This window comes from Pempheris klunzingeri, chromosome 7 (genome assembly GCF_042242105.1).
Source record: "Pempheris klunzingeri isolate RE-2024b chromosome 7, fPemKlu1.hap1, whole genome shotgun sequence".
Lineage (NCBI taxonomy): Eukaryota > Metazoa > Chordata > Actinopteri > Acropomatiformes > Pempheridae > Pempheris > Pempheris klunzingeri.
In genome coordinates, this window is record NC_092018.1 from 22,736,825 (window position 1) to 22,747,706 (window position 10,882).

The following is a 10,882-nucleotide window of genomic DNA, read 5'->3' on the forward strand; positions in this document are numbered from 1 at the left end:
TTGTTGAATGCTGTGGACTAATCTTGATTACAGCAGAATGGTCTGACTGAATAATAGTGTTGCACCACAATAGCAGACATATCTCAGTTTCTTCACAAAAAAGTTTGAGGTTGTATCACTGGTCTGTGCGACATTTTCCACCAACGGGGAAAAACTCTCTAGTTTGTCTTATTTTAATGTGATATGTTTTGATGCAAACTAAAATTGGATCATTGTTGGCTTACCGTACAGCTACAAATCGAAGCCTCGTCAGCGGACTGACGCCTAACATTATACACTGTGAGAATACAGCGAGAATATGCTCGCTCTCGTAGAAAATAGTCTCTCAGAATATGTAAATGACGTGCCATAAAGGTGGGTCTGTTTCGCTCAGTTGGCTTGGAGTTTGACACGTGTAACTATTCAAATCCACAGAATAATTAATCATGTAAAAAAAAAATGTGGTCACCAATTAATGTTAAAAGATTTACCTGCCGTGTCTGAAATGTTATGTGGTGTGTCATCGCGTCCAGCAGTTTTTAAGATCACGCATGCATACAAACCCAAACATGACCAGGATGAAGAATTAGTCTTCTGCAATTCTCTAAACAGAGCTAACCTTAACACACACACACACACACACACACGCACACACACGCTCACATGCACAAGCAACAGAGGTCATTACCACTCTGATCATGGTCGACTTCTGAGAGCAGTGGTTAAGGTATAAATTGACTGTAAGGCACGTGGCAGTCGTAGGATATTGTAACCTGTGTTTAATCTCAGATTTTCAAAAAAGGAATTTTTTACAATCCTTCTAACAGTGACTCTTGTACAACAACATAAATACTGTGCTGGAAAAAAACAAATTTCCAAAAATTAAGCAAGTTTTTTTCCCCGCAGTCTCTTTCTGTAAACATTGAAAAATGCAAATCAAGTCTCCTCAGTTCTCGACAAGACAACATCAAAATAACAACAACTGTTCCATCTGTAAGGCTTGGCCGCCTCACTATGCAAATAGTCTCTAATGGGCTCAGAGCGAAAAAGAAATCATTTTTTTAATGTTTCCGTTACCTTCTCTACTAATCCATTTAATGTTCGAAGGAGTGCTCAGCTTTAGATCCAGGAGGGGGCAGGGTGGAGCCTGTGGTGAAGGGCTCCATCAGAAGAGGCTGGTCAATGTGGTCTGTGACGGGCTCCGGCACTCGTGGACCTCCATGCCGCCCGGCACTGAGGTGAGCACGGAGGTGACGGTGGGCATGGTGGGGTTGGTTAAGTCTGTCAGGGTGGTGGGGGTGCTGGAGGGGCTCATGGAGGCGTTGGATATCTCCGAGGCTGGGCCCGACGGCGTCCCGCCCTGCAGCGTGGAGCCATCGGAGGCCTTGTCCACCCCTGTGCTCTCCTGCCGCAGCAGGTTCCTCCTGAACTTGGCCCGAGCATTTTGGAACCACACCTGGGAAATAGCAAAGTAAAACCTTTTACTAAAGAAGTGATCCACAAAAGTTAAGCAACACTTCATGGAACTTTTGAGCTCAACATACTAACATACAAACTCATATCAGGGGTTTGATAGAGGTCAGTTCCCCAAATCACAGAAAAAGTTTTTGGCGTACTTCAGCACACAGCGGTGAAAAATGACATTTCAAATTTCTGAAGCAGCATCTTTCCACAAACAGTGTTGCTCCAGAACCCACAGGTCAGTGAGCGTGACACATTCCTGAGGACATATTGTCGTTGAATTATAGAAATATCATTTTTCAGTGCGTAAACAACGTCCCGCTCACCTTCGCTGTACTGAAGCGGATATCTCAAATAACATTAAAACTAGCAACATGGCTGGATACAACTAAGGGTAGGTGAGTCTGATTTCATTCAACCGAGCCTTTAAACATTTTCCAAACTCATAAACACCGCATACGTTGTCACAGGTTGGTCACCTACTCACACCTGTGTTTTTGCATATTTGAGATCAGTACCTACAAATTGTTTATACACCACACAACACTGCCAACCATTTCGTCTACAGCGTGCTGTTAGATTTTCCATTCTGCCCCACACATTGATTTCCATTCAACAGTCTGTATGGAAATCTCACAGTAATTTAATTTGAACACAATGAACACAAATGTCTGCTTCCATTCTGGTCAGTTTTTGCAGCAAGTACAGTGCGGGCTTTCCAACTGCATCACCGCACAATAAAAATAAAAAAAAAAGCGACACAAATTAAAGCAGACATGATGCTCATTGTGATTGAGTGCCTGCTTTTTTTCAGTCTCTGTAATCTTGATACTGTGGTAAAAATTAATGAGACCTATGGCTGCCTGAGAGGTGGGAAAACATGGTCAAGAAATGTCACGGTTCGTGTTGAAGCGCAGTCAGCTGTGAGGTGGAGATAGCTAGCCCTCCCCAGGAAAACAACAACATCTGTCGTTTCTTCAAATCCTTATGTGAGACACATCTTTACGTTTGGCCTAACCTTTAGCTGCTGCCTCAGGAGCAAAGACGATATTGTTACGGACCCCTCAGAAACTTGCAAGGAGAACGGATGAGTTTTACCTACAGTTAAACACTGGCACCTTTTAACCATGGACGGCATCAATTCCTAACCTTAAAGCATCACTAATCAATATTTTTACATGGCTCAAAGGGCTACTGTATGTGTTATATAGAAGGGGTCACTCATCGGGGTTGTTTTCAGTGGAAAAGCTCTAAAAACCCACTGCACACTACCTGCCCAGCACGAAACAGCAGACAGAAACAGTTAGCGACGCTATAGAGAATATAGTGGAGGATTTACAGAGTTGCATGTTTTTTTTCCCAGGTATGCTGCTTTTTGGAAGAAGCCAAGAAATTGTGTGTTTTCCTGCTGATAGAGAGGTCAAAACATTCATGTGGGACCTCTTTAAGGCAATGGGAAATGACATATTTGTCGTTTAGTTTGGAGGACGTGAGGTATTTTGCCGCATTGAGAGCTAAAATATGAAGAAAACTGTCCTCCACATCCCATTTGCTATTTAAGTTAAGAGCACACAGCAGTGAGCATCTCCTCGTGTCTGTTTAAAGTCTGTTTGCAGACGCTCAGACTGGAGTCAGTGATAAAAGAAGGCTTAAAAACACAAAGCCAGAGCACTCTTCTGCTGTGTACAGAAGTTAAGTCATTCTTTGTGGCTAGTCACAGAGACAATGGTAGTAGTAGCCATAGGAAAAGAAAGTTAAAGTGAAAGGATAATAATGGAACTGTCTACAGAGCGTACGGGGAAAAGCTGCTAATTTCAGTCATTATTCTAATATTTACAATGCCATTGAAAATGAATGGTTTCTTCCTTGTTTTGCTGAGGACCGAGTGAAACTGCTCAAGAAGGCACTGGAGCCGGCATCCTTTTCCCCCCAATTGTCAATTTTCATCTTTGAACTTTAATATTTTTTACATGTAATCTCTGCTATCTTTTTCAGTAACAGACAGTAGCATCTGAGCTGCAGCGAGTGTGTGCAGGGCTGAGTGCTGGAGTGTGTTAGCGATGGAATCATCACGGAGCCATGGGAAACAGGCGGAAGGAGGAACGCTTCATCTGGAATAACAGGCATGAAATCTCTCAAACGCATCAAAGCAAAACGACTGCTTTGTTTTCTGCTAGCGTTAATTAAAGCAGCAGGATGATTTTCTTGTTTGTTTTTTTGTTTTTTTTTTCTTTTTCTTTCTCAGAAAAAATTTGATTCAAAAAACCTTTTTGTCTCATTTTTCTCCCTCTCAGTCCCCAAGATAATTTGTTGTCGTCTTTTGTGGAAATCAAATGCTCCAGTGTGTTTTTCTCTCTCTTCTCGTGTACTACACAGCTTTGTGTTTTTCCCTCCCTCAGTCCTCGCCATAACGTCGCATCATCCGCTGAAACACGTTACATTTCTTTTCATTTTCAGGTAATTTTGCATTCAATATATGAACACACGTACACGTGAGTTTTTTTTTTTAAACCGTTGAATTAATTTCTTGATATTAAAGTGCTTTTCTTTAAATTGACAAAATGAAGAGGAAAGAAACAAAAGCAAGATAATACATCTCCATTTTGCTCAACTTGTTTGCAGTTTCATGAAAATCTTCTATGAAATCCATCGGAACAACTGCACTAAGCAATCTCAAAACAAAGCAGCTGATTTGGCTTCTTTCAGGGAAACCTCACTTCATATATTTCACACTTGGAAGCAGACTGATTTGCATTGGAAAAAAGCAAAATTCCTTCACCCCTTTTGGCATTTGTCTCCTTATGCCTTGAGCAAAGGAAAAGGGGGTCTCATCTGAAGCGAGAGGCTGCTGTGGTTACCTGTAAGACCCGCTTGGTGAGGCCAGTCTTCTGGGCGAGCTGCTTGAGGTCCTTGGCGTCTGGGTTGTGGTTGATGGCGAAGTAGGACTTCATGGTCCTCAGCTGGTGGTGCTTGAAGGACGTCCGCATGCGCTTCGTCTTCTGGCTGGAGCTGTACTGGGAGTCCCGGTCCATGGACTCACCATCGTTCTCGTTACAGCTCAGCGCTGCGGGCCAACAGGGAACAGGAGGGAAGAGCTGGTTACAAAGAGAGAACTCTAATCCGGTCACTAATCGTCTCCATTTAGATGTGTTTGGTGCTTTGCTTCTGATCGGCTGCTTACATTGAGAACTGTGGGGGGTTTTTACTGTCTTTTCTGACCTCATTTTTACGTCTCATGACTAGTGTAGAAATTTGATTTTTTACTGAATATGGTTATTTTTAATATATCAGAGAAAACTCAAATCATCCCCCAAGAAAATCAAGAAATCTCCAAACACTTTGCACGTGATGTGACCCCCACATGAGGCCCAGACTCTGAAGTACAATAATGTGCATGAGCGAGAAAGATAGATAATGCAAATGTGTGTCCACGTGAAGAAAGAAAGACAGGAAGAAGAAGAAGAAAAGTTTTTAAGGTGATTCAGGCAGATTTGTTGTTAAAAAATGGTGTTTTTTTTTTTTTTTTTACTGCTTTTCTTCCTTTAAATCCATAGAATCCATCTGATCCAAGGTGACACTGTGACCTGACAGCTGTTCCTTCCAGCTCCAGATCATCCCTGTCTGTCTCTCTGTCTGTCTACATGTCTTTCTTTCCTAGGAGGAAGTGCTAGCCTGGCTTCAACACACAGACACACAGACACACACACACACACAAATTTGTCCTAGCCTGCAAATTTCTTGGCAACGTTCAAAGTGTTGCTGCATGCATAACAGTTCGTGTTCAATATCAGAACGCTGCAAATGATGAATATGAAGTGAGTGAAAACCATCAGAATAACACTTCACTTAATTAGCCCATACACACCAGGCAGAACAAATGCTGCTTTCCGTCCAAAGCATATGCCGCAGCATTTTAACAAAAAGCAGCCTGTTTCCTGCTCATCTCCTCCTCATCCTCACACACAACATCTTCCTCGCAGCGTTAAGCCCCCGTCTGAGAGCTGCAGGCTGCTCCTGGGGGGGTCGCCACATGTTCTCATGTGATTGTTCCAGGTGAAGCTTTGATGTTGTTTCAGGCTGGAAACAGAAGAGGGCGCACTGCCTCTTCACATGCTACCTGGCTCTGGTTCAAATGAATTCTCTTCTGTTGGTTTCCTAAATGCCCACAGTGGGGGAAAAAAAAAAAAAAAAAAGATCTTTTTTGTTCTTCTGAAATTAGAATTCCTTTCCTTTCTTTCATCTTCAGGATGAAATTGCTGTTTTCTTAATATCACACAAACTGTATGTTCTTGAAGCGAAGTCCACCGCTAACAAGTGAGATCATTTGACTTGCTTTTAGAGCAGCTTCACTTGTGTGGTGAATCCCACTGATTCAAATAAATAAATAAATACAGTGGTGCTTCTTTCTTTCCAGGAAAAACGACTTGATCCGGGAGGAAAATAAAAGACAGGAGATTATTTTTAATTGGAAAGTATTTTGAATAATATTCTTTCACTTCCATTCTTATTAATCTGAACTGTAAAAATCTTATGAGAAATGAGAATCTACAAACTGACAGACACAAACACACAGCAGAGCAAGTCATGTGATCACAGTCTGGCTGACTCGTCTCAGAGTCTGACATAATGTTTCATTTGTAACCAACTTGCTTTTTTATGTGAACAAGTGGAAGGTTAATTAACTAAAGTCAAAGCATTAAAATAGAGATTTCAGATTTTGCAGACAGCTCTGCTGTAAGAAAGTTCTTCTGCTCCCAGCTCTCTCTTCCAGTGAATAACTCATCAAATCACATTGATCTCTCTGGTACACACCCAGTTTGGCCTGGTCCCAATGCAGAAAGACTCCAGTGGTGTGTGTGTGTGTGTGTGTGTGTGTGTGTGTGTGTGTGTGTGTGTGAAGGTTTCTGAGGGGGGGGGGTGTTAGGGTCTGTAGATGTCTATGGAGCCTGACAAGTGGAAAAGGGCGAAAGCAAAAGCCGGAACATCAAAAAACTTTCCTTTTTTATCCCCCAAAGAGGACGTGGGAGAAAAAAGTCCTTTTTTTTTATAACAGATTGAGTAAATCTGAAGTGAAACATGACTAAAAAGCAGCAACTGTTAGTTATTTGGATTATTATAGAGAGACATTTTGACCACATACAAGTTTTCACCCATAAATGTTAGACTGCTGCAGCTCATCGACCTGATGGAATCTATATGGAGCTGTAGGAAAAGTTCAGTCCAACAATCAGGCTTAAAACAGTTTGCAGTGAATGTAACTATTGCTAAATGTTCTGAAGATATGATCTTAGCATCCTGACTTTAGTGATAGACTTCCCACTGTAGCAGTTAGTTAGTTAGTTAGTATTCATGCATAAATGTTTGGCCTCATTGCAAAATGGTTAGCTGAGTGGAACCTATACCGACTATCACAGTGTTAAAGATCAGACAGGGACAAATATCTCAAAGTGCACAGTAGGACTTTTAAAATAAATTCAAAGCAATGCAATGAGGTCAGTTTTAAACTCTTTAGGGATGTTTTAAAACTTAGACCTGCTGTTATGTCATGGTGCTAAAGTTATGAGAAACTTATCATAAAATCCCTCTAAGAATATTAACCTGCAGGCGAGGAAAAAAGGTGCAGACTTTAGTAGGATAAGGTGAACTCGTCAGGAGGAGAGCACAGGGACAAACTGAACCACTGTTACAAAGATTTTCTTTCTTTTTTTTTTTTTTTTTCCAATTTGTAACTTTTTTTTTTTTTTCTCTGTTTCAGGCCTGAAGTGATTTTGCGGTGAAAATCTGCATCAAAACATGAAAGCACGAAAATACACACGGGTGATTTCCATTTTATAAAAAAGCACAATGTCTTGGTCTAAACTCTGTCCACCTTTTATCAACCAATCCAGCCTTGCCAGTGGGTGAACGTCGTTATTATTATTATTTTTTTTGAATATCTTCATAAAAGCGCGTCTTACCAGCGTTATAGGCAGCCAGCTCGGCCCCCGGCCCGGGGCTTTTCCTCTTCCTGGGCCGCCCTTTCTGCACTGTCCCCACGCCGTTGAAGTAGGATAGTCCGAGCGTGTTGGCCGGGCCCAGGCCTTTGTGCGGGACAACGTCCGCGTGGTTAAAATGTGTCTGATATTCTCCCTGGATGAGAGTCTCAAAGTGCAGCCGACAGTACACCAGACTGTCCTTCATGCCAAAGTGATCCCCGGTGGTGAGCATCTTGCTGCAGGTGGTGCAGGTGAAGCAGTTGAGGTGGTAGACCAGGTCCCGGGCCCGCATCACCATCTCCGAGGCTGAGATCCCCAGGTGGCACCGAGCGCATCTCTGCACCGAAAATCTTCTGCGGACAACACAGAAACCTCATCAGCGGCTGGACACGGAGCCTGCAAGGGCCGCGCAGCTGTGCGTGAGGGCCGGGCTGCAGGGTAAAACTGTCTGCCTGCGTGGGACCCTGTGTGGGAACGCACCCCAACTTTTACGCACTGGAAAACTGCGCGTAAAGTTTTCTCTGTTCACTAATGAGGTGAATTCACAGGGAACCAGATCTCCTGCATCAATCTGCAGATGCTGGGATCTAATGAAATGTGGATACTAGCCAAGTGTGGCGAGTGAAGACATGGAACTTTGATATTTTCACCTTTTCTAATTTAAGAATGACTCGTCATTAATTTTTTTTTTTATATATAAAAACGGGGGGGAGGGGGGTCATGCTCCTCTAGAGAGCTGCTACACCTAAAGGAAGCTATTTTATTATCTGCCGAGTTTTAAGCATCAGTAAAATACTGTTTTTCCAAACCCATATCATATCAGGACAGGAGCTTTGGGGAAAGAAATAAAGTAGAATTCACGTTTTTTTTCTGACGTTTAAAAGATTTTCAAAGAACCAAATCAATAAAAAAAAATTACAAAAACTGACGCACTGTTGCGTTTAGAGTATTTCAAAATATCCAGTCCCTGCTTCATCCTCACCAATTACAGTGTCAGCATCACGTGAAACACACATTTAGCTCCACGAACACGGTCACTTCTAACTCCTGGACGCCACCGTGGAGCTCGAGGACCTGCGCGCCCCCCTACCTGTAGTAGTCCTCCTTGCAGTAGATGCTGCCGTCCTTGCTGAAGCAGGTGAGCTCAGACTCCAGGTTGAGTTTGCACTCGCAGCACTTGAGGCAGCGCATGTGCCACTGCTTGTCCACGGCCAGCAGGTAGTAGCGGTCCGCGATCTTCCTGCCGCAGCCCGCGCACAGAGCCACGCGCTCGTTGGTCATACACGGCATGGACTGCAGGTCAGCACGGTCAGGGGGGGTGAGAGAGAGAGAGAGAGAGACAGAGAGAGAGAGAGAGAGAGAGAGAGAGAGGCAAGAGGACACAGCGTTAGGACGTGGGTGTCGGGAAAGAAACACGGGGGTGACACGAAGCCATCCCAACATGTGAGAGAGGAAATATGAAATCCTAGAAAGTCTGATCTCCAGAATATTCTAGTTAGAATAGTAGCATAGAGTGAGCCACCGCCAGCAGGGGCCGAGGTGGGGGGTGGGGATCATAGTAATATTATAAAGAAATATTTAAAATGTATTTTCGTCTCAACAAGCCCGATAATAAAGTATTAATAGTAAGAGTATTATTAGTAATAGGATGAAATAAAATTGTGGATTCAAATAGTCAGTAAGAACAAGGACAGGGCAAACTCCTGCCAACACAGAGTCAGGAATATTTAAACACTGCTGGACTATTTTTTTGTTTAAGTGGGGAAAATTCTGATAGAAATACTTAAAAGAACAACAGAGTCAGTGGTGTGAAAATACGAATTAAACACGAGAGCACAGGAGGAACGATCAGGCCATTATTCTTCTATTTCCCATAGTTTGAGCCACAGCAGCAGATTCCTAATATTACACACTCTTACTATTCAGAAGCATTCAATTGTTGTGCACGGTGTTTTTGGAATTATTATAGTGAAGTTATTTTAGATGAGGACATCAGGGGTGTCTGTGTTTCTCCCAATAATACAAATAATACTGATGTTAAATAAAGGTACATTAACAAACAGGTTTATCACTCAGGACTGTCGTTAAATGTTATTTTCAAGAGGCCTGAAAAATAGACAGACACACACGTGCACACGCACACACACACACACACACACACACACACACACGCACGAGTTAAATAATTAGCAAAAGAAGATGGGAGCCGAATTAAAAAGAATATTTTCTCTGTTTCATTTTCACTGTGGGGCGTTTTAGAATTATTCTAAGTTTTATTGGATTGTAAATAAATGTTTACAGAATAGAAAATATGAACAGATTCCAAATTTTCTGAACGGAATAAAAACTTTTAGGGGTTTTAGTGTGAAGGTCTGACGTAATTTGCTTTTTCAAATCTGTCTTTTCTTTTTGTTTGTGGACCATTTCAAGTGGAGTTGGAACACGCGCTGTGTTGTCCATGTCTGAGTGTGGTGAAGGACACGTTTAGAGAAAGAAACTGCAGAATTTTTTAAATGTCATCCCGTAGTTTAGGGAATATTACGCAGCTTGGTCAGCTCTGGGTCCGGTTATTGTGAAGCTTTGCTGGGGACTAAAAAGAAGTTTTAGATGAAACACTGGCTGATTAAATCACAATGTTTGGGCCTTTTGGATGAAGTTTTCCGGCCTGAGAAGGCTTTGAAAACAACTCTAATAAGCTGGGGAAAAAAATAATAATTTTGCTTGACAGTTTTTCTGTGTGAATTGAAAGCAGAACGCGTTCGGGTCTGAACCAAAAGCGCTTTTGGAGCTGAGAGTGCAGCCACTGTCACATGTTCCAGGCTGCCATGCTGCCTGCGCTAACAAGCCGAGAGGGCCAAATAAATCTCTACCTACCGTCTCTGACTCCCCCATATCGATGGCTGAGCTGATGGCTGCTGACTCGCTCTTTCCTCTCCGGTCCATTTCTTCCACCACACCGTGCACGTCGCCTCCAGGGAGGCCATGGAAAAGCATCGTTGCCGCAGAGGGAAGGATATTATAACTGTTCTCTTCGGATCTGCAAGCCAAGATGTCCATCAGAGGCAAAACGCTGCGCAATAACGCCACTCAGAATTCTCGCTGTTTTTTTTTTTTTTAGGTTTTCCTTGTCTTGCCGTGACAAGTGAGAAATCCAGATCAGGGAGGAAAAAATATGAGGGAAAAATTGGACACGTGTTCTCCACACTACGTCTCATCTGCCAATGGAAACCGTCATCCGAATCTCTGCAGCTCTCATTATTAATAAGCTATGATTAATTCATAAATGACCGCACAGATTCCGCTTCTTTTACTGGAATCTCTCTCTCAGGTATAAGATTATCTCTTTTGTTATTACCAACGGGTCTCTCTATATTTTCTTTTCCATTTACGATGAATAAACATACCAACTATGGAAGCACCCGCTGCATGGGTCTCAGCACCGATGCCTCCTCCTCGCCGGGAGTAAT

The 10,882-nt window shown here is 42.7% G+C and overlaps 1 protein-coding gene across 1 annotated transcript; it reads right to left on the minus strand.

Annotated features, from left to right (window-relative positions):
* Nucleotides 1–1,144: 1,144 nt before the first annotated feature.
* On the minus strand, nt 1,145–10,472 carry lhx2b (LIM homeobox 2b). The gene is made up of 5 exons (XM_070834087.1): nt 10,290–10,472; nt 8,506–8,708; nt 7,391–7,768; nt 4,299–4,497; nt 1,145–1,435 (listed from the first exon to the last, which is right to left on the minus strand). The coding sequence occupies exons 1-5, from the start codon at nt 10,470–10,472 to the stop codon at nt 1,145–1,147; spliced, it is 1,254 nt and encodes a 417-aa protein (XP_070690188.1).
* Nucleotides 10,473–10,882: the final 410 nt, after the last annotated feature.